Raw genomic sequence first — 25,733 nt, 5'->3', positions numbered from 1 at the left:
CAGAAGACGAAGAAATTGTGGTGCTCGCCACTGATTACATACAGAAAGTCTCTGACATCATCAAGACCACTTCGAAGAGGTAAAGAAAGAGAGGATGGGTGGCTCGGTGGGGGTTGAGGATGTGGAGCGGGGAGAGAAAGATGAGGGTGCCGAGGTGAATGGAAAATCGATGAAATTAGATGCAGGAATTTTTGAGTTGGTACTTTTGAGTGCGAGTAAGCGCTTTTGTTTGAGGTTGTTTTGGGTGTGTATGATTGTGTGTGTGTATTTCCTTTGGTTTAGGGCTGTCACTATAGTTCGGGCTACAACGCAGTGTCACAAGGTATATTGATTGTTTTTTGAGTGCTGCTGTGCATGTATTTGTGTGTGCATTTGTGTGTGTGTGTGTGTGTGTGTGTGTGTGTGTGATTGTGTGCGTGCGTGTGTGCGTGCGTGCGTGCGTGCGTGCGTGTGTGTGTGTGTTTGAGGTGAGTCTATGTTGGGTGAACTTCCAGTTCTACTGCAGCTGATTATTATTGATCTACACCCACACCTTTCTACCACCTGCAGACTCAGACAGACGCACATGGACGGACACACACACACACACACACACACACACACACACACACACACACACACACACACACACACACACACACACTTTCTTTCCCCTGCCTCTTCTTGACATACTCCAGGGGAGGCCTTAGAGGGCTACTGCACGTCAGGATGTGTGTCACAGCAACTGACAGCTCGCCAATAGTCACTGTGCTCTACACAAATACACAACAGCACAGAGCCCTCGTGCATAGCTGACTGGCTGGGTGACTGGCAAGTGGATTACTTGCTTGTCATTTATGTCTGAGACTGGAAACATGTCTGTCTGTCTGTATAGCAGCATGACTTATTCAGACATTTTGGTAATTTCATGACTCACCAGTTCATGATGTCACAGTACCTTGAGTGTTGGTAATTTTATTACCTCATCTCACCATATCAGATTTACCAACTTGCCATGTTGTATGCTACAATCTCTGATTGATTTAGTGTAGTGACTGGTGTAGTGTTGATGAATCATACATATGGGATATGGAATAAACTAATGAATCAAAATACGATATATTCACTTTATCAAAACTGGGTGACATTGCCAACTGACAAAAACCTGATTTTTAATACAAGGATTGGTTCTTTGTGAAGCGTGTGTCTGTGAAATCAGTTACCTACTGTAAATAAATGAGACGATGGTGGAGATGATTGGTTGCTTTTGTTATACCAAGACAACTCTCTCATTGAGGAATCTGTGAATGCATTAACCGTGCTGAGCACAGAATCAGAGAAGGATCCAGACATATCCAGCAGGTAGAACTAAGGCTGGGCGATATGGAGACAATCAGATATCGCGATATTCTTGTCCTAATACCTTGATGTCGATATTGTGGCAATATTATAGGGTTGACAATTGGTGCTTTAACAAAATATCTTCACAATGAGATTTTAGATAAATAATCTTCAGTAATGTAGATATAATGACTAAGTGGGTAAAGGTAAAAATAATAGAAGAGCTAGAACAGTCTGGTATCAAAAAATGACATCACTTTACTGTAATGCAGCCTTTAAAACTAGGAAAAGACAACACTTAAGCCATTTACGATATTATGATATCCAAAATCTAAGATGATATCTAGTCTCATATCACGATATCAGTATAAAATCGATATATTGCCCAGCTCTAGGTAGAACCTAACTTTTCACTAAGGTATCCTAGAGCAGGATTAGAGCAAAGATGTGCTTGGGTGGGAGTTTATTAGCATTCCTTTATTCAATAAAGAACTGGTGTGTCTTCATCACTTACATATTGTAAAATGGGATGGCTTAAATGTCCACTGTGGCAACATACAGAATGGGCGTTTTATTTTTATTTTTATAAATGCTTTTACTCAATTCACGACCTGCTTTTAGTTCCTTTTTTATTCCTCCATTCATAATTTTACAGGATACAAATAAAGATTTTTTTGTGTTATACTGCTTACTTTTATCAGCCACAACTAAATATAAGATCTTTTTGTAGTGATTTAGCTCAGCTCCCATCAGTGTAAACCTCTCTCTATCTGTTTTGCACTCCATTTTTGGTGGTGGAGAAGTGGTAATTTTTAAACACTCCAACACGCATAAAATTGAGTCTGTATCATTAAAAGATTCATAATCCACTTTGTAAAAGTACATCTACCATCAGCACTGTCACATCCATTAGTTCAGGTTCACTTCTCCTCAGGTTTCAGAAGCCAGGGTTGATTATCTGTCTCTTCCCTTGTTGTTTACCAATCTTCTCTTTGAGTTGTCTGTCCATCCATCCCCCCTGATGGTTTTAGTAATAGATTCTACACTATGTTTCAATCATTCTCTCCTGCTGTTTTTGTTCCCTCCACCTGTGTCTATCTGACATCCTGTCTTCTCTCCCTTTTATCACGCTTTCACTCAGTCAGCTATAACATTCGGCTGATATGTGCTTCAGTGTGGAGCTGCACTCTGAAAGTTTAAATTGACTTCTCATTTTTCTTCAGTTGTATTTAGTGTGACCTTGTTGCAGAATCATCACATCTTCAGCAAGTGACTACAAAAGATCCTTATTTTGCTAAACATACCTCAGTTCTGAACTGGTGTTCAACAACATTTTGCTAAGATAAAAACTTGTTTTATTGTTTTGTGTTTTTAAAAACAGTCATGTCAACAGTTAGTCAAACATATGGCCTGGCCCTGCCTGAGACTTTGTGATAAATGATCTTAAATAAAAATTGTGTAGAATGTGAAAATTTCACGCATGGTGATCAAATGTTGATGGTCAAATGTACAAAATGAGCCGTGGCCCTGCAAACACACACATACACACACACACACACACACACACACACACACACACACAGAATGCCATTGTTTATCTTCAAGCAGTGGGAGTCAGGGGTCGTGGCAGAGGTGTTGGCCCGTTGTGTCATTGTCCAGTAGAGCAGATGGAGAGGAGGTTTTATTCCTCTCAAGGCCACTAATGGACCACAGAAAATCTCTTTTGTACTTTTTCGTACTCTGCTGGATTCTGTCACTCACTCGTACACAACCACACACACACACACACACACACACACACACACACACATACAAAAATATAGATATAACTCAGCTGGAGAGGCCAGTACAGGGTGACATTTGTATTGATACAGAAAAACAGAGGAGGAAAAGTTTGGATTCTTGTTAAATTGGAGGAACAGTGTGAATTTGCACTCTGAGAGGTGAAAAGGTGACAGACAAGTAAAAAGAGCATAGGCAGGTGCTTCATCTTAGAAAGTTATGTTTCAGGATGACACGATGGATGGTTAAAAATGAATGGATCAGCATTTTATCTACCATCCTGCTTTCCTTCTTTTGACCCCCTTCTTCACCATCTCCTTTCCTTCATCTATTCTTCTCTTTTCACTTCCCTCCTTCATCGTGTTCCTGCTGCTTCATCTTTTTGTCCTTTTTTCTCTAGTCTTCCTCACATCTTCCCTTTCATTCTGTCTCCCACATTTTTTTTTCTTTGTTGCATCTTTATCTTTTCATCCGTTTTCCCCTTACTTTTTGTGAAAACCCCAGGATCATCCATCCATCCATCATCCATCTATCTTCCTCTCCTTTTATTACCCATCATTCTCCTTCTAGGTATCATTTATTTGATCCTCTCTTCTTCATTCTCAGTAGTTTGAGGTTGCTATTGACATCTCGATCTATCCATAGTACTCCCATTTTCTTTGTGTCTATTTCTCAATCCCCCCATCACCGAGAATACACACTCTCCATCTTTATGGGCATCTATTGACCAAGTCCTCCTCTTCATTGTTCTGTTGCAAGTCTGACAAGAGTAGTCACACCTCCAATTCCTTACCCTCCTTATCCATCCATCTTTCTTTTCTTCTTTCTCTCCCTTTAATGTGTGTGTGTGTGTGTGTGTGTGTGTGTGTGTGTGTGTGTGTGTGTGTGTGTGTGTGTGTGTGTGTGTGTGTGTGTGTGTGTGCAGTCCCCACACACTGCAATGACTGCAGTCAATCCCATTAGCCAGATGAGCAGGCCTCCAATGAAGGGAAAAGCATAATGACAACACCAGCCTCTCTCTCTCACACACACACGCACACACTCCTCCCTCGCCCCTGCTCCCTCTCCGTCTGCTCCCTCCATCACTCTCGAGGGTGTGTGCGTGTGTGGGAATCCGGCGTGTTATTTTTTTCTGAGCAATTTGAGGGCTAGGGAGAGCGTCTATCATTTCATGTGTTTATGTAGTTGTGTTTCGGTGTATAATATATGTGTGTTTTTTGAAGTGAAACAGTTGCAGTCGAGGATTCACTTCCTGCTGGGTCCACTGCTTTTAAAAATACACACTCACGGTAGTTGTAAAGCATTTTTTAGATGAAGCTGTTCTCCACATTATTGGATTTCATGGCACTATAGCTTTCAGCAGTCCAGGTTTGATTCCCAGCAGGGCTTCCTGAGCTGAAAATATATGCAGTCATGCTACGATAAGGTGCTTTGGATAGAAGTCTCTACCAAAATAAAAAATAAATGTCTGATTTTCTGTCTCTGAGCTGGTGATGTTTGCAGTTTCAAAGCTTTGTGTGTGTCGTTTTTCTGTTTCATTGTATTATTTAACAAATGAGATGAATGCATTTCTTCTTACCGTAAGTCTGTAATTACAGTGCAACTCTAGTGAAGTTTGGAATAGAGGAGTGCCTCCTTCCTCCATTACCTACAGGGTCATTACCTGTGGTAATGTGTTGATGCAGTGCAAGGGACAGTGTCTTTTCATCTCCCTAACTACCCCCATTAAAATCCATTTAGCTAATGAGCCTTTACTCAGTTCTCTGGTGATTAAGACCTAGTGCTTGATCTGTACAGCGCTCTCACCGTCAGGTCCTCTCCTTTCATTTAACTCTGCTGTGACTCCATTACAGCACAAAGCGCACTCTGGCATATACACGTGTGACCATGTAGGAGAGAGTGGGGTGATTTGAGCCTGTAGGAAAGTTTCCAGAGAGCCAAAGACAAATTGATCGTGGGTTACATTTTTTGGAAGAGTCCATTGTAATAATGCATTGCAAGCTCGCCTCGGCTCGCCTATAGATTAATACTTACTCAAGTGACTCAAGTGATTCGCACAACCCGGATCAGTTCAGTGAGTGACTCAGAATAACCCAAATCCTTAAAAGGAATCGAGTTTGCTAAGCCTAGTTCACAATCATGTCACTGGCTCAGTCTATAATAGCGATATGCTTCAAGAAGTCAACTGTCATTCCTGTGCCCAAGAAAACAAGACCAGCCTGCCTCAATGACTACCACACTCACCTCTGTAGTGATGAAATGCTTTAAACAACTGGCCAAGGATTACATCTGCTCCTCCCTACCCAGCACAGGGTCTGCGGTGGCTGTGGCTTAAGTGGTAGAGCGGTCGTCTACCAATCTGAAGTTCAGTGGTTCAATCCCTGGCCCCTGCAGTCTACATGTCAAAGTGTCCTTGGGCAAGACGCAGAACCCTGAATTGCTCCCAGTGCTGCGCCATAGGTGTGTGAATGTGCATTAATTTAATCTGATGAGCAGGTGCAGCTTGTATGGAAGCCTTGGCCACCAGTGTATTAATGTGTGTATGAATGGTGAATGGTGCCTGTTGTGTGTAATGTGCCTTGAGTAGTCGTTATATATAGCACTATATAAATGCAGTCCGTTTACATTTACATAGTAGACCTATTACAGTTTGCCTACCATCCCAACTGATCAATGGAAGATGCCATAGCACACATCCTCCACACCACCCTATCTCACCTGTAAAAGAAAGGAAGCTATGTGAGATTGATGTTCATTGACTACAGTTCAACATTTACCACCATAGTTTCCTCCAGGCTCGTCACAAAGCTGAAAGACCTGGAATTAAACACCTCACTATGCATGTGGATCCTTGACTTCCTGACAGGCAAACCTCAGGTGGTGAGGGTGGGCAGACACACCTCTTTCATCCTCATCCTTAACATCGGAGCACCCCAGGACTGTGTTTAGAGTCCCCTGCTGTACTCCCTATACACACACGACTGTGTAGCCACTTTCAACTCCAACACCATCATCAAGTTTGCTGACCCCAAGGCCCTGCAAAGAGTGGTTCGCTCAGCTGAACATACAATAGACTTTGCCTTAACCTACCGGGCTTGCAAAGAAAAAGGCTAAGAAAATCAGATCCAAACCACCCGGGTAACAAACTTTTCCCCCTGTTGAGGTTGGAAAGAAGGTACCGGATACACCAGGCCAACACTGTGAGGATCAGGAGGAACTTCTACCCTCAGGCCACTAGGATCCTAAACGAGGACACGGACTAGCCCCTAAATTCCACCATGCGCATCTGGGCTGTGTTGGCAGGCAGCACTGCCGCCGGCGGAGCAATCACGGCCACTCTAGACAAAGCTTGTGATTCCACCAGCCGCGACGCAGCACATCCACTAGTGTACCAGAAGCGGCTCTCTGCTCTGCTCCACCAAAAATACGAGATAGGTCTATTTTTGACAGAGCCGCAGGCATTGTACAGGCCAAGCAGGAAGTGGAATGGCTAGAGCACGTACAACACATCATCTAATATCACAGTGGTGCTATTAGCAGGGGAAATCGGAAAATTGAAAATCCACACCATTCGTTAACCCGTTGTGTCAAGTGTCATTCGTGCTTTACTCTGAGAGATTATTGTCATTACTTTTCCTCAAAGATGCTTCAAGTAAAATGTTACTCATCTCTCCCACACATAAAATGCTGTAGTTTTACCATTATCATATAGATGACTTCCATGCATGCAGCTGCATACACTCTCACATACGTATACACACATGCATGCATTATATAAACTCAGACCTGTCCAAGTGTGACGATGTAAACAAATAATCTGCGACAAGCAGGTGACAACAAAATGACACAAACCAGCGTATCAAGCAGAGCAGTCACACCGGTAACACATGTTGATTAGTTGATGGTACTGATGATCAAGGACGCCACCTGAGTCTCATTCATTTATCCATCCTCCCTGCCTCCACCTTCTGCCTTGCTCTCTCTTTTCCCGTCAATTAAATTCACTTCACAAGTGCTTTGTTGGCGGGACCTCGGGGTGCCGTTGCCAAGGCGCTTTTGATTTAATATCTGTCATGCATAAGGGAAATAAAAAAAAAACAAGGGAAAAAAACAACAACATGCCTTGAGGTCCGCATGGAGCCTCGCAGTGGAAGAGTGGGGCATTTGTGCCCGCAGGGCAGAGTAGATGTGTGCACCCAGTGGGGGCACGAGGACACAACAGCACTCCATCGTCTGGGGGAGAAGACACAGCCTGAATGCATAAATGAATGATGCATTTTCTCTCCTCCCGCTCAACATTTTCCTCACCCTTCTGCTGCTGCTCCGCTGTGAGTCACTCTGGATTAGAGGGAGTTGTTCTTAAACTGTTGGGCCCTCTTGACTCCTCAGCATCGACTCTCGATCACTGTCTCCCTCTTGTTTTCTCTCTAACTTTTCTGACTCTTAAGTGGCTCAGAGGGCAGATGGAAAAACAGAACTTTGGTCCAGATGGAACAAGATTACAGTTAGTCATAGTGGATGTCACTTTACAAAGAAAATATTTCAAAAGTAAAAATGAGAAATCTTTTCTCCTACCACTGCAAAGTTTATTTCATAAGAAGATTTTGCTTCTACATATCTATCACTGTTTTGACACAGGACCCACATCTCCTTCAACATAAAACCTAAACCTAAACTTTATTAAAATGGACTCTTCCAAAACATGTAAACCACGACGAGTAGCTCATGTTAAAAAAGATGCTTTAAACCAACATTGCTTAGTGAGTTTTCTGACTTTTTGTTTTGCTTTAGTGTTTACAATTATCCCGTTATGACACTTGGAGCCACAGTGGCTACTATTCAGCAAATTACAAGTTTGGTGGGTTACAAGTTTGATGGGTTGATATCATAGCAGAAGCTGTTTCTAGTGCTTTAATTAATCATTGGAGGGAACTGTTAAATGATTGGTATCCATATTAATGGTTGAGAACATAGACACCAAAAGGATCAATGTATCCAAGTAGATGATTAGCTAACTCTTGACTATTGTTTTTTACTGCCTCTAGTTTTTGATCTAAAAACATCTGTCACTCCTGTGTTGTCTCATGGGTTTTGCAAAGCTGTTACAGTGTGAATTAATGAATCATCATCATTAATCAAAGATGAATTAAATCCAAACAAAATATATGATAATGTAACTGATCCATCCTTCTTCTTTTTTTTTTTAACTCTGTAAGGGTTCTCCATAACTACATGCTGTGGCGCATTGTGGCGGCGCTAAGTGAACACCTTTCCACCGCCTTCCGCAGCACCATCCACGAGTTTTCTCGGGAGATTGATGGCACAGAGCAGCAGCTGGAGCTGGGCAGGCTCTGCCTCACTCAGGCCAACAAACACTTCGGCATGGCCCTGGGAGCCCTGTTCGTCCAGCAACACTTCTCCTCACAGAGCAAGGCCAAGGTATGGGTGTGGGTAAACCAATGGATGGATGGTGGGAAAGTCGAGTGATGGACTGTAAATGGATGGATGGAGGGATGGATGGATTCAGATGGCCTTCATTTTGCCCTGTTATCAGAGGAGACAAGGTTTTATCCATATTTGTTTAATCCAGACAGAAGCCAAATTCAAGCCAAACACAAGTGGCCATTCAATTTAAAGAGAACTAAAAAAAAATGTGAACTGCATGTCGAGTTCTGCAAATGTCTAAAACTCAAACACGAGCACACTGAACCCAGTTGGTACTGCCAAATTGGAGACCCAAACTATTCTAATTTCATTTGTTACCCACTGTTAGCTTGCCAGGCTAATGCAACCCATTGGCTGCACTCTAGTTTTTGCCCAATCCCATACTAATAGGCCTGTAAGCAGGTTTTATATATGCAGTGTGTTCACACTGGGTTTATCAAAACACTTTTGCTAAACAACAATTAAATTGTGGGTCTGGGTCACAAAGAAATTAGCTTAGACGCTTAAACTTGGAACATGTAGATTTATAATCCATTGCCAATATAAAAATATTGACTAGAGCAGCATTAATTATACACAAAATATTTTAAAGTTAGTATCTAAAATAAAAAAAGGAAAAAATATATTTGTACAACTGAAAAAATGGACTTAAAACAACTACAGAAAAATCTAAGAAAACAAAATATTTAGGGTTTGCTTTTTGAAGTTTAATTGGTATTCCAAAGTTACAGTTTGATTGATATCTGTTGGTGCACAAATCATTTCCTGTTAGTACAGTATGTTGTGTGGTGATTTTTTAACTTCAAAAAGACTATACTATAATAATGTGTGAACAGTACTACATACTGTGTGCATTAATATGTATAGGACATATCTATCTCATTCTTCCTCTTCCCACTGAGAACTAAGAAATGTAATTAAAAATTACATTTGAAAATAACCAAATGCACTAATTGCATTTTACTCCATTAGTTGCACTGACCTTTCAAAGGATGCAACTACATGTTTCCATACTTATACTGTATATATCTAAATATTGTGCTCTGTTTTCTTGTGGGCTTGAACTTACACATGAAAATAGTGCACACAGCATTTTGGAGTTTGTTGTGGTCAGGCACCAGCAGTTTTGAGAATGAGCAAGATTGTCAAGCTGTAAATGTCAGATCTATCACTACGTATTTAATGAAAGTATTTCCATCACTACTTGGTCTAAACAATGTATGCAGTGAAGAGCAATGTATTGGCACTTTCCATTGACTACATACAAGATTAGTTGGACAGCATCCTTTAAAGACAGCAGGAGGAAAAAACACAAAAGTGGCCTTAAATTGATCTTGTATGACTGTACTTATTACTGGAAAGATTCAACAATATTGTACAATCATCTGAGACATCTCTGGTCTTGGGAAAAAAACATTTTTCATATTGTATACCTTTTCCACAAGTTTCACGAATGTGTCAACACTGGAACTCATCGCCTTTTTCTGATATTGTTTCTTTATTTTTTATTTTCTAGTTCATTACTTTCTTTGGCTCTGCATGGGGCAGTTTGGGGTTCCAGCTGTGTATTTTGACATGGCTGAAGGATTTTTGATTGATTCCTGTACTGGGATCTGGAAATACCGTCCATGCCAATCAGAACTGTCTCTAGTCTTCTCAATAAATTTTTGGTTCTATATTGCTCTCTGCCTAGGTCATTCACTACTCATCCCCCACCTCTGCCCTTTGGTCCACTTTTATTTCACCTTAATCCTCCCCCATATGTATTCTTATCTCAGTCTGATGTCCACTCTAGGACATGGGGATACGGTTCCCAATGGGATTTCTAACCTCTGTAACCCCATGCTCTTTCTTAAAGCCCTCCATCATCTCCCTTTCACCTTCTTCTTCTTATATTCTCACGGTCCACCCCACGCACTTTATCTTACATTGAGCTGCCTATCTTCTTCTCTTGGTAACTTTTAAATAGCTGCTAAGGCACAGGACAATAGCATAAAGCAAGACTGACATAACTAGACATTCTGGGTGCTAATTACTTTCTATGTACTGCACCTTGATTGAAATGTAAGTTCCAAAGCTTCTAATGTTCCATTTAAGTTTCTTTTAAGATACTAAGTATACATTTCAAAAATGCTTCAAGCTAGTGGAGCTTTTCAGATTAATTAAAGAATAGAGGAGAGATTTTAAAGATCACGTCTACAGTATGGCAGGTTTCAGCCAGATAAAGTGGTTTCTAATCCCATAAACATCTAAACGTCATTCAAACCATCCTTGTATGTAATGTACTGTTGAGTGTCTAATGTCGGCACAGAAAGTCTCATGCTGGGTTATTGTATTTTTGGTACTGTCAACGCTGATCATGTCCCATTGCTTAGACATCAGTCTGTACTATTTTGACATTTCCACACAGGTTGGATACCTCATTAGCAACACAAGAGGTACCGGATCTGTAGCAAGTGGCGATGTGTGTGCCTTGACTGACTCACAGATGCTGCTTACCTCAGCATGATCAGGAACTAATGAGTCTCAGGAGCTGATCCTGAGAGACAGGAGTCAGGGCAGGAAAGACAGGCTTTCTTGTTATCCTGAATCCCAGTGTCTTTTATGAGACGTGTTTGCAGTACTTGTACTACTTACTACTTAAATGTTCAAAAAACACATTATTTTTCTCCTACTGTCTGCTGGCTGTAGCCCCTGTCTGAAATGCTCTGTTTTAGCGCCTGTCTTTTTAAGCCCCCCTCCTGAAAAGCTCAAAAAAATGTCACATCTTTGCAGAGTTAGTTTACAAGCTGTGGGATACTCAGATCGGGGGGGGGCGGTATATTCTAAGGAGCCAGCATGTGATGTAGAAAAAGAGCCAAATCTGAATGGCTTTTAGAATCATGTTTTCTAAGGCAGCCCACAAAAAAACTGACTGGGTTGTCTTATTTCACAGTTTGTGGGTTGGTTGGCACTCCAGATACCTAAATGTATGTGCACAAGCACTAAAAAGCTTTTTCATTATATGTCCCCTTTAAAAGTTACTTGAAGTTGTGACAGCAAGTCACACATGTTCCTCACCCCATTGTGAGAAAAAAACATTGATGTTGGACAAACAAAAACAACAAGGATAAAAGAGATTCTCGGTAATTATAGTTTCACTCACATTATAACTTGCATATTGCTACAACTGCAGGCCTTATGCCATCACAGACCGCAAGTCAAAGTGTCCTATTTAAGCCACTTTGACTAGAAACGTGTCCCATGCTGTTTTTTTGTGAAATCAAAATTCAGTGATGGTTGAACGCTTTGACTTGCGGTTTGTGTGTTTTTAGCTGCAAATAGGGTCAGTGGCTATTACATATTGGACATGGGATTTTGTATTACACAGAACTGACATCAAAAACTGCAGCAGTGGGCCTACAAAGGTGGAAGAAAATCCACCATTGTAGGCAGTCTGATACAACATACATCTAAATCATCAGTTAGTAACACAAGCACTATCTTTTGAAGTATGCTTGACCTTATACACTTTAATTACACCTTTAACTGTTTGGTTTTGGGGAATTCCAACAAGTTGAGACCCCTGAGAATCTTTAGTATTTCTTTAACATATTCATAACTAAATCAGAATCAGAATCAGAAAGGGCTTTATTGCCAAGTACGTTGCACATACAAGGAATTTGTCATGGTGTTGTTGGAGCATGTCACACATTCAAATATAAGAAGGATAAAAAGAATATAAACAATATAAGTATAAACATATACACACAGTATGTATTAATAACGATAAAATAAATTTAAATAAATAGTAAAATAAGTTAAACAGTAGTAAAAAGGAACGCTACAGCAGAGTAGGTACAGTGGCATGAGGAGCCAGAGGTGTAGTTTGGAGAGAGTCAGGGTGGTTTCCGGGCCTTGTTTAGAAGGCTAGTGGCGGAGGGGAAAAAACAGTTTATGTGGCGTGAGGTTTTGGTCCTGATGGACCTCATCCTCCTGCCAAAGAGCTTGTGTCCGGGGTGGGAGGGGTTAAAAATGTCTGTGAACACTGGAGACAGCTGATCAGCACAGTGCTTCAAGCTGGATGGGGAGACAGCATCCGGTCCAGCAGCAAAATAAATAAAAGGGACAGAAAGAGAACTAGAATATTATATATTAATGAGTAAAAGTAAAGCTAGTGTAAAGAAGTACTCAAGTAAAATGTAATTACCTGTGTAAATATGAACATATTAAGTCAGTTAGAATGTAGTCTGAGTAAAAGTTACTGCGTCACATTTTTAAAAGAGGGGTAAAGAGAAAATACTACTGTTATATAGTTATACTACTGTTATATTAAAGAACACCGTTAGGCTACAAAAGAATGTGCATTACATGTCAACAGCATACACTAGTGCAGGGGTTTTCCATTCAAATTTAAAGAGGTCCAGTTACTAGCATTTCCTCTCAGAGAAGGTCAGAACATAATACTGTCTAAATTGCATCCTTTAGCCTACCGCTATGTCTATCAAATCAAATCAACAACATACATTTCCATATCATTTCAGCAATATTTATTGTTAATTTAGTTAAGTTAGAAGCTGACGTATATGTTTTCAGGGCCTTTAAAACTTCTTTAAATATGATGTTATCTCCCTCCAGGTACAGGAGCTGGTAGAGGACATAAAGCACTCTCTGGACCTCCGGCTGCAGGAGCTGGACTGGATGGATGAAACCACCAAGGAGGCTGCCAGAGCAAAGGTTCGGAGCCTAACTCAGTTTCTGCATCAGAAACACCACTCCCTGCCAGATCCAATTAGTATTTGAAAAATATTTAATTCTTTCTTTGCAATTCCTTTCTTTCCAGGGGTTTGATTGATTGCTTTGTTAGATGGAAGTGTGTGATAGAATACATCAACGGCTTGACATTGAGAAGTGAGGATCGCCTAATCCGGATCTCTCTGTGGTTCTGATTTAGGGTCTGCACTGAAAGATATCCCTTCTAATACTTTTACAATCTGAAGTTATAATCCTTTTAGAGGGCCATGCTGAATATAAAGAGCTTCCCTGTAATCCTATTACATTGAGTTTGCTTGATTAGTTAGTTACTGTGTGTGTGTGTGTGTGTGTGTGTGTGTGTGTGTGTGTGTGTGTGTGTGTGTGTGTGTGTGCATGCGTGCGCGAGTGCGTGGGTGGGTGGGTGCGTGCACACGCCTGGGTCCAAAATCAAGTGTATATGGGTGCTTGTTAGTTACCGCAAGTGAATGTGGGGTGATGTTGGACCAGCTGTTTTCTCTTACATTTTACACTCTCTTCTTCTCTCCCAGCTGAAGTATATGATGGTGATGACAGGATACCCAGACTTCATGATCAAACCTGAGCTCATAGATAAAGAATACGGGGTGAGTCATTAGCCTCCTATTTCACTCTGCACTGTCTGGTCATCCTCACCCACACGTAGGCACCCACACATCATACGAACAAATTCCATTTTTCAAGCATCCCTTTCTCTCTCTGTCGCTAGAATGATTTTCCATCAGAAATTGCCATGCAACCTCAGTGATTGTATTCAGAAGGAGCAAAAAAACATCATGGGCAGGGGTAAATGAACCCAATACACACTGCTGAGACTGCTCAATTAAATAATATGTTGATGCAAACAGGAAGCAGACACATGTAAAACCTGGCAGCAAGCACCTTAGCTGTCATAAATTAGTGCTATATCACTCTCTACTGTATAAACAGATGTATGTACTGTACATCAACTGTATTGAGCTTTTGCTTAAATTTGGGTGGAAAGTTAAAGGTGTAATCGAAATTTAAAAACATGAAACTCATGAAGGTGGGTCAAAGTAGGAAAGGTGATTCACATCAGTAGTGGAAAGTGACTAAGTGCATTAACTGAAGTACTGTACTATGCACTTCTGAGGTGCTTATAATTTACTTGAGTATTTTCCTTTGTGCTGCTTTACATGTCAGAGGAAAATATTGGTATTTTCCCAGCTACAGTTTGCAAATTCAGGTTTCTATAAGCCTATGATCTGCTTATAAAATATGATTAATTGTTTAGTTTAAATAGTTGAAACCACCCAATATTATTATTAAGTTGATTAATTAGCTGAAATATTAAAATGCTGCTTACATGTTGTTTAAATGTATTACTAAATGCATTTAACTAGAAGGGCTCCCAGGGAGGACACACCTCCGCCATGGCCATGCCCTATCTCGCATTGTTAACGAAAGTGACTAATAGTATCCGCCCCATGATTCGGATCCACTTCCAGATTTAATGGGTTCTTCCTTGGCCCACGCTACACCCTTCCACCAAGATTCATTAAAATCTGGCTTGTAATTTTCCCATAATCCTGCTGATAATCAAACAAACCAAACTGAAAACATAACCTCCTTGCCGGAGGTAATAATAATCCTAACAATTGCAACAAAAAATGTCAAACTACTCTTTTATTACATTAGCGTAGACTAAATTAAAGGTGTTAACACTCACAATCCCTTCATATCTGTGGTTTTGCAGTTTGACGTGGACGAGAAGACCTATTTCAAGACCATCCTTAACAGCATCAAGTTCAACATCAAGCTGTCAGTCAAGAAGATCCGGGAGGAAGTGGACAAGACAGCGTGAGTGTCATATTTTCTTACATTACACAAGCTATGCTGGCCAGCCATCTCATCTTACTGACACGCGGTGCAAAGCAATTAAAGAAGGTTAATATATTTGAAATCCAGACTGAACTCATGCAGCTGAGGCTCACACCAGACGCTGCAGTTCCACCACTGTGAGTGTGTTACTCTAATGTGTTTGACATACCTAACATGTGTTCCTGTGAATCCCTTTTTAGTTTGACGTATTTGTTCATGCGCCTCTAAATTAAACCAACAGATACTAAATTGACATACACAGCAGGAGAAAATCCATTTGATTTACTTATCTACAGCAGCCAGGCAGCAGAAAAGTGCTGTGGGACATGCGGCTCATTTTTCTAAAATGCAGCCATGAACCCCTGGATTGAGTGCCTCTCTGCTATGACAACACATTACAGTCACATTAGTATTCTAAGGTGCTCAAAACAACTGTATCATTAGCCCACATTCAACGCCCTGAAGAGTTAAATCACATACAGTATGTCCCCTTTATCACCAAAAAAGTGAACAATTCATCACTCACTCTGTCTTGTTGTCGCTGGGAAATAAAGAAAGAAACACTCCTCGTCCTCCTCCTCTGTGTATGCGGAGCCATCAGTCTTTCATTCCTAGAACAAGGGCATCTCATACTTTCAGAGTTAGTCATTTGGGGGATTTTGTGCCAATCAATTGGTCTGGCTTTAATTGGATTATCATAAAGGAACTGTCCGCGGTTTCGTATGCAGAAAGGAACTTTGGCCGTGGGACCACACTCACTGAATATTTCTCACCAGGGGGTTGAGAGAGAGAGAGAGAGAGAGAGAGAGAGAGAGAGAGAGAGAGAAAGAGAGAGGTGTTTGGGATTCTGTTCAGGATCAGGGTGTTTCGAGTGGGTAGATTGGTGATTTGAGTGAGTGAGTGTGTGTGTGTGTGTCGGTGTCGGTGTCGGTGTCGGTGTGTGTGCGTGAGTGCGTCCATCTTTAAACCCCTGTTTGTTTGACACTGCTTTTCTCCTCAGGTGGCTTCTCCCCCCTCAGGCCCTTAATGCCTACTACCTCCCTAACAAGAACCAAATGGGTGAGTGTGTGACTCTTCATTGTACATACAGATATTTGTGTTCTCTATGTCATCTGTCTCCGCACATAACCCCCTCCATTGCTATTCTGCACCATGACACGGACAACGCATTAGTTACAAGCAATTACACCCATGTTGCAGCCTGTTTTCAACAAGTCAAACATGTCGGCCGCTCCGAGAAAAAAAGCATCCCCTTCCTTATATCATATTCCTTCTCATCGCTCACTTTCACTCTTCGATCTCCACCTCACATACTTAACACCCCCCTGGAGGAAAAACAAGCAGTAACACCGTCCGGAGTTTTAACAAATCTGGCCTTGCACTGTCACCCCTCCCTCCTTCCCCCCCTAACTCCATCTCTCCTCTCTTCGTCTTCTCCATGGATGTATAATAAGAAGGTCTCTCTCATGATTGGCTGTCTGTGTCTGCCTGCCTGCTGGATTAAATCTCTCACAGAAAAATCAATGGTGTGCTCAGAAGAGAATACTAGAGGACAGGAAGAGTCAGACAAACACATCATCATCATCAGTCCCCTGGGTCATTTCTTTTAACCCATACCCATTATTTCTCTCACTTAACCAAGCCACTTCAGTTCTCAGCTCTGTATTCATTTTCATACTTTCCTTTTTTTTTAAATCAAAGTATTATTGCCCACTCCATCTCTTTGGCTTACTTTATTTCATGTCTAGAAAAAGGTTCTGTTTGAAGATAAAGAGACAAGGACAGAGGTTTATTAAAAGTAGCTCCCTAACATCGTGGGTTTTAATTCTTTTCATGGTCAGCTTTGCCTCACAGTCATTAATTGACTGATTTCACTGACACTGATAATGTTAAATCCTGGCTACCTACATGTACATACTTTTCCCACTGCAATTATAATTATTGAAATTACCAATTATTTGTAATTATTTGATTTGTCTATAAAATGTAAAAAAAAAAATATGAACAAAGAGTCTACAGCCATGCTAGCAGCTCTTTGAGGCTGTACAATAGTGCTTTGAGCAAAATATGTGCATATGATATACATAATGACAATGCTAATACGCTAACACCATCCTAGTTTAGCATCCTAGTACAGCTGAGGCTGATGGGAATGATATCAGTGTTGCAGATAGATCTCCTGGGAAAAGTCAGGGGACCACCAACGTTATTTATAATTCATTACAATTCATCCTGAGACTGAGAGGAACATCTGTTCAAGTCTGTACCATATTTTAGATAGCTTTTTCACAGAATAAGTAAAAACTTTTCTGGTGACGCTAGATGAAGAGTCATTGATTCATCCTCTGAGGACCATGAATGTCCAACCCTGTCTCCTAAAAATTACATTCCCATACAACTAAACTGCATTCTCAATTACATTCCAACTATTTCAAAAACATTCTAATACCAGTGTCAGGCACGGCGGCAGTCGCAGTTTTAAACACATGGTTAATACATATACGAAGTACATCCTCTGCTGGGTTTTTTTGATGATGGTGCTGATGTTCAGCTCCCACTTTAGATCCTGGGTGATGATGGAGGCCAGGAAGCGGAAGGACTCCACAGTTTTGCCTGGGGAGTCACACAGGGTGAGGGGGGTGGCTGGGTCTGCGTTCTTCTTCCAAAACACAACCATCCCCAGGCTCCACTGTCTTTAGAGTGTTTAATTCTGTTCTTCATCTTCCTCAGCATGAAGCAAGAAGTTGCTGCTGTGGAGGAGACTGATTTGTATTTTGCTCTTACTGTGTGCTGAAAGAAATGCATTTGGGCAAATAGAGAGACTTTCTGTCATTGTCTTCTATAGCAGCTGCTCTATTTTACATCAACATTCTGGCTAGTTCAGCTTTAAGGCATCATTGTTTTACATTTCCTCTTAACTCTCTCTCTCTTTCCCTCTAGATGAGACTGTATCAATGTGCTGACTGTGATTAAAAAAAAAGAAATACTTTCCTACTTATAATAAAACCAGAGTGTGTGATATTCATAATTGTATCTGGACATTTCCACTTCCCTCATGTTGTTTCTTTATCTCTCTTCCAGTGTTTCCTGCCGGCATCCTTCAGCCCACTCTCTACAACCCTGAGTTCCCACAGTAAGTAGCCCTCCTCTTCTCCCTGCCTTTCCCTGCTGCTGTCCGTAGGGAGGCAACAACATCACCACGTCCACAACAACAAAGGTCGTTAAATTCTACGATAGTCTGGCAAACCTCTGCTTCCCTGAAGTCCCAGCACACCTGATTAAACCAATTTAACTACCCACCGAGAGCTCAATTACTGAACAAGGTCCCGCTAATGGAACAGGTGTCATTGAGAAATCGCCTGCCTGAATTTGAGTCCATCGACTAATTTGATGGTGCATGAAAGTAGATAGCCTCCCTGTCCCACTCTATGTGTTCTATTTATCTCAGTTAGCTCTTTGTGACTCTAATTCATGAATTTGTGTTCTAATTCATTAATCAGAGTCACCGCATTATTGGACAAAACTATTTATAACTTTAAATTAGTCATGCATTAAAATCAGAACACAAATTATTTCTTCTTCTTCAGTTGTACATTTAGATAGAAGCTCTTTGTATTTTAACTAAGGTCTGACATATATAGGGTATTTTATGGACAATAATATATATTTTGTAAATACAGTTGCTGATAGGCAAAGCAGCATTTTGTGACAAATATCTTTAAAACTCTATCAGCAGAAAATATTTTCCCCAAGCTTTACTCTTATCACGGTGGAAAATATTTTGAATTTAAATTTAAATAATTATACCATAAGCACTGAAATCCAAACCAATTCTAAATGCATGTTTTCATACTAGTGCTGCCATGATTATTTGAATCTTATCAGCGACTAAATACATAATTTTGAGATTTAATCAATATAGCATACTTAATGTTGCAATTTAACAAAGTTGTAATTTAAATAACACCAAATTTGTTGCACTGAAATATCACTGATATCCAGGCCTGATTGCTTGGTACCCTTGATATTTCTGAATTTTGCATCATGAATCTTAGTGTCCAGGCCAATTTCAGCAACTAGATATTTTGACTTGACTTTTTAGATCTGTGCTCAAGTATATTTCATCTTTGTGTCTCCAGAGTTGTATCTGTTTTGATAAAGATTTCAATGGTTATGCCATGCCAAAAGTTTCAACTCTTTGCAAGTTTCATACAATACTGGCATGAATTAAAAACCAAATGGCTGCCTGGTAGGTAGGAAATCAATCCAGGAAGTGTTGGTGTGGTCTAGAAAATGGTCAGTAAGAAAACAAAGCACTGCAGCACTGAGGAATGTGCACTTAAACAACTACTTTTACAGTATTGAATATTATTTGAATCAATATATACAATATAGTCCAAATAACTGCAGTTCATACCAACCCATACCCCCCCCCCCCCCCACACACACACACACACACACACACACACATTAGCTAACACTTCTACGTCTTCATTAGAGGTGATCACCACTACCTCCACTACCTGCTGCCATGCATGCTAATCAATATTAATTAATGAAGTAGTAAAGTGCGTGTGTGTGTGTGTGTGTGTGTGTGTGTGTGTGTGTGTGTGTGTGTGTGTGTGTGTGTGTCGGTGTGTGTGTGTACCTGTCCCCTTGAAGTTATTACTGCAGTAGCCCTAACCTCCCATAAACTCTCGCTCTCTCCCATAACCCCCCCCCAAACACACACACACACACACACATACACACATACACACACACACACACACACACACACACACACACACACACACACACACACACACCCCTTCACCAGCACGTCCAGTATAATGAAGCTTCAATCAGCCAGTTAGTTTAGCGAGGGAGTTGGGCTCAGTGTGAGGCAGCATATCGACTAGCTGTCAGAAAGTCATTTTCAGATGTAGCCATGTGAATAGCCCCAGACTGCCCTCTCATCACTCTCTTTATATGCATGTGGAGCAAAGACAGCACTCCAGCTCGGCCCAGGGTCAAGGATATCTGGAAGCAGGGGGCACATGCTAGTTGTGGGCCAGTGGGTGCTTACACAAGGTTGGGATGTGTAACAGGGTGTTGTATTGTGTATCAACAACTTGGGAAATTACGACTTATGTTTACACTGCAGCTGAAAGGTCCCATTGCTGATTTCCCCTCACATTTAAAACAGATATCTGATGTTTTCTAATCAGTGTGTACAGACAAAATGTGGCAATCAGTTTCTTTTTATTCAATACCAATTTGAGCAACATGGATCCAAAATAAGATCTCAAGTGCCACTTGCAATTCATTTGGCTTAGCTGAGCAGACAGGACAATGGGACAAAGACAAGACAAGAAGGCCACAGGGCTGTCTGTAATGAGACACCTCAAATCAGTCAAAAGGCATATTGCTGTGTTCTAAAGCAAGGGTCTTCAACGTTTTTTAGGCCAGGGACCCCTTAGCTGAAAGAGAGACGGAGCAGGGACCCACCACATATTGTATTAAACTGAGTTGCATATTAAACTGGTCCTACAATAATGTGTAGGGCGGCCTAAAGTCTTTACACATACCATCTGATGGTACATACAATACTAAGCTATTACAATAATAATTATTGACATTCATTCATATATTTATACATCATGTTTTAATGTTAAACATACATGTAGCACAGTGAATCCTTAAGCTTAACTGTATCTGGCTACCTTAGTGGCTACCTTACCTACAGGCCAATAAGCGTGTCATCAATATTGTGTACATTTTTGCTAATAATATGTTGGACTTGTGTCAACAAATATGTATATTTTCAGACATATTACCTTTGAAACTTTTTTTTAAATGATTGAACAATAACTTGGGGCCCCCCTGCAGTAACTCTGAGGACCCCCTAAGGGTCCCGGACCCCCTGTTGAAGATCTCTGTTCTAAAGTGAGTGGATAAGTAGACCTAACTTTGGGAATCTGTAGGAGAAAGTAACCTTTGACTAGATATTACTACATTTAAAAAAAAAAAAAAATTGAGTCAGTAATGTTAGTCAAAGTTACACAGCTAAATCTGAAGTTTGCTAACATTAGCTAACATCCTAAAATAGTGGTCATACCAGACCAGCCAAACTTTGTCAAACTTTGGTTGTAGCAGCAAACTTCCTCAATGTATTTAATTGATCAAGTGTGTTTTATTGCTTAGGAATTTAACTTTTCGTTCAACAGTTCATAGTCTTGCTATAGGGTATAGGCAATTCAAGACCATTTTTAAGCAACTGCAGATACCAAAAAAGTTGTAGTTTTGTGTAATGTTCCATATCTCTCCTTCCTGCTGCCAGGTCTCTGAACTATGGAGGAATAGGAGCGATCATTGGCCATGAACTAACACATGGATATGATGACTGGGGTAAGAACTACAACCTCTTCACCTATCCATTACAACAATGCTCATACACCCACGTTTTCACCATTTTGAGTCATACTCCCGCTATTGCATTGAACTATTCTATTTCACAGAAAGAGCAAGGGTTCCCTGATGATTTGTGTAATTTTATGTCATTTGTAGGATGCCTGCAACTGTATTTTGAGCCACAATCTCTAACTTTCATTTCCAGTCAAAAGTGCTGCCCTTTAAGATACATCGGAAGACTTTAATGAGGGTGTGAAATGTCTGCCAGCCACCTACCAAATGCTGGAATAACTTTGAGTGGGATTAGTAAGTTTGCGCACTACTGGCTTTTTCTACTGGTCATTCTACAAATTTAGTTGGCTGGAAAAGCAGTTCAGTTGGCTCTTGAACTGGATACACCAGCCAAAGTCAACCCAACAACGTTTTACTTCATAATGGTTTGACTCCCGCAGCAACAAAAAGCTTCCAAGATGACGTGCTGGGCAGCTTTTTGGACTGTGAAGGAAAGTTGCAGGTTGTGTTGTCTCCATGCTAACACTGCCCCTGCCCTTTTGCCCTTCATCTTAGTGATGCAATGGTTCATGTCCCTAGGAGGCCAGTATGACCGCCATGGAAACCTCAAGCAGTGGTGGACACAGGAGTCCTACAGAAAGTTCCAGAAGAAGGCTGAATGTATTGTCAAGCTCTATGATAACTTCACTGTTTACAATCAGAGGGTGGGTCTGCACACACACACTTGGACATACAATTTGTGCCAAAGCATTACATAGATATATGGGTCAGCTAACATTTTGGACTGATTTTACATTTATATTGAAAACCATATGTCAGCAAGTCAGTGTCCTCTAATATGATGCAGGTTGATTTATCCTTATTTCAGAATACATCAATACTACTTTGGTTATCTGTGGAAGACAGAATAGTTTGTTCAGATCACAAATAGATTACATGTATGTTCCTTTAAAAGGAGCACTTCACCAATTTTACATATAAAGTCAGTATAGAAAAGTATAGTAAGTATAGTATAGTATAAAATCAGTTTAGGAGTACTACTTAGCATGTAAAAACAGTTGTATGATGTCTTCAGTAGCCCTGAAGGAGCTTTGTTAGGTCTGAGAAAATTACTCTGATGATGTCATAATTTAATTCAATTAAATTTGTATTTATAGTGTCAAATCACAACACAAGTTATCTCAGGACACTTACACAACTAGAGTAGGTCTATACCACATTCCCCCAAGAGCATGCACCAAATCATAGCAATGTCAACAGCGCTATCTCAGATTGTGCTTGAAGATTTCTACTAGAGAACCTGCATTACAAACTGGGGAAGTGGAGTTTAAAAAATATGGGCAGTTACCCTTGCAGGAAGGTTCTAACAAAAGCTGTATTGCGTTGTATTATGGGAAATGTAGGATCTATAGTTGTTGATCCTTGCTTGACCACTGCTAGGAACTAAGGTTTTCACACCAATGGCCTGTTTGCTCTGGTCACAATCAGTTGATGAGTTTGTACACTTAGAGTGTTTTCCCCTTGGTTCGGTTTCTTTTCACACATAAAAATCCAAGCGAACCAAAATGCATCGCTGCAAACATTGTGAGAATGTTCACTCTGCTTATTGGTCAAATGTGCTTAGGATGGGAGCAAGCAAGTAAAAATACAGGAAGAAGTTTGATTAGTGTATTCACACCAAACGAACAGAGTCTGATTTACTACCAAATACTGATATTAGTCTTTAAATCACATCAGATCCTTGAAGTAGGTATACATACTATCACAAAAGTATAGGGGCAGAGATGTTAAGACCTTTCAGCGTTTCATTAGTTTCCTTTCTGTGTGTTTAGGTGAATGGCCGTCTGACACTGGGGGAGAACATAGCAGACATGGGAGGGCTCAAGCTGTCGTACTATGTAAGTAATAGGCTATAAGTCCCATCAGTGTTTAAATACTTTGGCTCTGTGGCTTCACAAACTGTAAATATTAGAGTTTTCAGTAGCACCACCGTGCACTCTCTGTATTCTTCATAAATAAGTCTACTTTAGTTGTATGAAAGTAAAGAGCAAATGTCCACCAGAATCAAGATAAAAGATAAACGTGAATTCCCTTTCTCTGCTTGTATCTGTGTGTGTGTGTGTGTGTGTGTGTGTGTGTGTGTGTGTGTGTGTGTGTGTGTGTGTGTGTGTGTGTGTGTGTGCGTGTGTGTGTATGTATGGGTTTGACTGGACAGCAGGGTATCTGTGTTGCTGCATAATTCAATTTCATATTGAGCGTGTCAGTTGTCTATGTTGAAGCGAGGAGTGTTTTGGGCATGCAGAAACAAAAGTACAAAGGGAATGAGTAATTGCTTTTAAATAAATCAGAATATCAAAATGCAACAATAGTTTCATAGTGCCTGTTAGTCACGTCAATCAGTGAGATTGGCTGACCCTGGCCCATTTTGGTTTGAGATCTTAGTTTAACTTACAGAGAATATGCTACTTTGAACATGAGGTGAGGGATTCTAATTTCGTTTGTATCTCCTTTTCATTATTCCCTCCCGCCACACACCTCTCTCTCACTGCCTAGGCATATCAGAAGTGGGTGAGGGAACATGGTCCAGAGAGGCCGCTGCCTGGGCTCAAATACACACACGAACAGCTGGTCTTCATTGCCTTTGCACAGGTACAGAAGCCTCTCAATAGTTTCACACTACTGTCTGTCATTACATTTACATGTTAAATCATTTAGCTGCCACTCTCAGCTGGAGCGACTGATCACAGAGAGCAGGTAGGAGTTATATATTATCCCAACATTAGCTGATGGATGCATTAACCATTGTAGGGATGAAAAATGCATCGTTGATGACAGTACCGTGGCTCTCAGCACTAGACCACCCCTGCTCCTTGTAACTATTACCGCTATCATTGAAATTCAATGGTTTCATTGAAATTCATGGCTTAATGTAACAGCTGCAAAATCTAGACATATTTTTAATGCAATTTGCTGTGTTTTAGCTTTCAACTTTAAAACTTGCCACAGGGAAGTTATATGAAAACCATTGGTATGTGCGTATATTCATACATAATAATATGTATTATTAACATTAAAAGTTGCAGTAACATTAAACTCGCTTCTGATTGGTCAATTACAGCATTCTATGGTCTGTTATTTCTAAATAGCAGACCCCTGCTATTAAAAGCAGACCATTGCTATGGAAGCAGTTCTGATCATAGACTCTGGACGACCATTTTTAAATCAATAAAATCCTTTCTAAATCAATATTTTGTGTCAAAATAATGACCCACTCGCCCTACATTATCCCTTACATAATCAATGCATAAGTAGCATTTTACTGTTGTAGCTGGTCCATCTACAGTTAGGTAGGTTAGTCCGGAGGTTCCCAAACTAGGGGTCGGGCCTCCTCCAAAAGGTCACAAGATAAATCTGAGGGGTCATGACATGATTTCTGAGGTAGATGAGGGTGAAAAACTAATTCTGCTAAATGTTTGTATTGTGCTTTTTTTCTATCTCTAATCTTTGCTTTTTGTGAAATATTAGATCATTTTACCTGTGGGTGTCAAATCATCTGAAATGGTTTAGAGGGAACTATTAACAACTCACATCTGAATCATGACAAGTGGCTCCAACTGCTTTTTTGTAAGAGATTGCAAAAGGTTGTGAACGACTTGTTTGATCTAAAAAAAAATATGCATTTTATAAGCGTATCATATCCGTTTCATGTAAAAATCGTATCTAAAAAGTAACTAGTAACTATAGCTCTTAAAACAAAAAGTACAGTATTTCCCTCCGAAATATAGTGGAGTAGTAGAAGCAGAAAATGTAAATAAGTAAGTAAAGTACAAGTACCTCAAAATTGTACTTGTACAGTAGTTGAGTAAATGTACTTTGTTACTTGGCACCACTACTTTGGCTTAACTGTCTCCATGTTGGTTAATTGTTGTGTTGTTGTTGTCTTTTTAGAACTGGTGTATGAAGAGAAGATCTCAGTCCATCTACTTGCAGCTTCTGACTGACAAACATGCGCCAGAGCACTACAGGTATAGTATACTCACATACATAAAAAAACAGCACCACCCAAAAGTCAGTATGTTACATTTGTGGGCATTGTTATTACATTTTAAGAAAGATTTCAACTGCAAAATAATCCAAGATATCCACAAAGCACTACACTGTAACATAAG

At 40.4% G+C, this 25,733-nt stretch overlaps 1 protein-coding gene across 2 annotated transcripts in view; it reads left to right on the top strand.

Moving 5' to 3' along the window:
• LOC116038870 (endothelin-converting enzyme-like 1) overlaps positions 1–25,733 on the top strand; it is a 40,911-nt gene that overhangs the window by 13,588 nt on the left and 1,590 nt on the right. For both annotated transcript variants that reach the window (XM_031283558.2, XM_036001307.1), the window contains exons 6-17: positions 1–79; positions 8,319–8,541; positions 13,165–13,263; positions 13,830–13,904; positions 15,035–15,138; positions 16,160–16,218; positions 18,241–18,292; positions 21,482–21,549; positions 22,144–22,268; positions 23,397–23,462; positions 24,118–24,213; positions 25,513–25,589. The exon at positions 1–79 is cut by the window's left edge and continues 46 nt beyond it. In XM_031283558.2, the coding sequence (XP_031139418.1) occupies positions 1–79; positions 8,319–8,541; positions 13,165–13,263; positions 13,830–13,904; positions 15,035–15,138; positions 16,160–16,218; positions 18,241–18,292; positions 21,482–21,549; positions 22,144–22,268; positions 23,397–23,462; positions 24,118–24,213; positions 25,513–25,589 (1,123 nt within the window). The remainder of the gene's footprint in view (positions 80–8,318; positions 8,542–13,164; positions 13,264–13,829; positions 13,905–15,034; positions 15,139–16,159; positions 16,219–18,240; positions 18,293–21,481; positions 21,550–22,143; positions 22,269–23,396; positions 23,463–24,117; positions 24,214–25,512; positions 25,590–25,733) is intronic.

The sequence above is a fragment of the Sander lucioperca genome, chromosome 5 (genome assembly GCF_008315115.2).
Source record: "Sander lucioperca isolate FBNREF2018 chromosome 5, SLUC_FBN_1.2, whole genome shotgun sequence".
Taxonomy (NCBI): domain Eukaryota; kingdom Metazoa; phylum Chordata; class Actinopteri; order Perciformes; family Percidae; genus Sander; species Sander lucioperca.
This window is presented reverse-complemented; position numbering and strand designations above follow the sequence as displayed.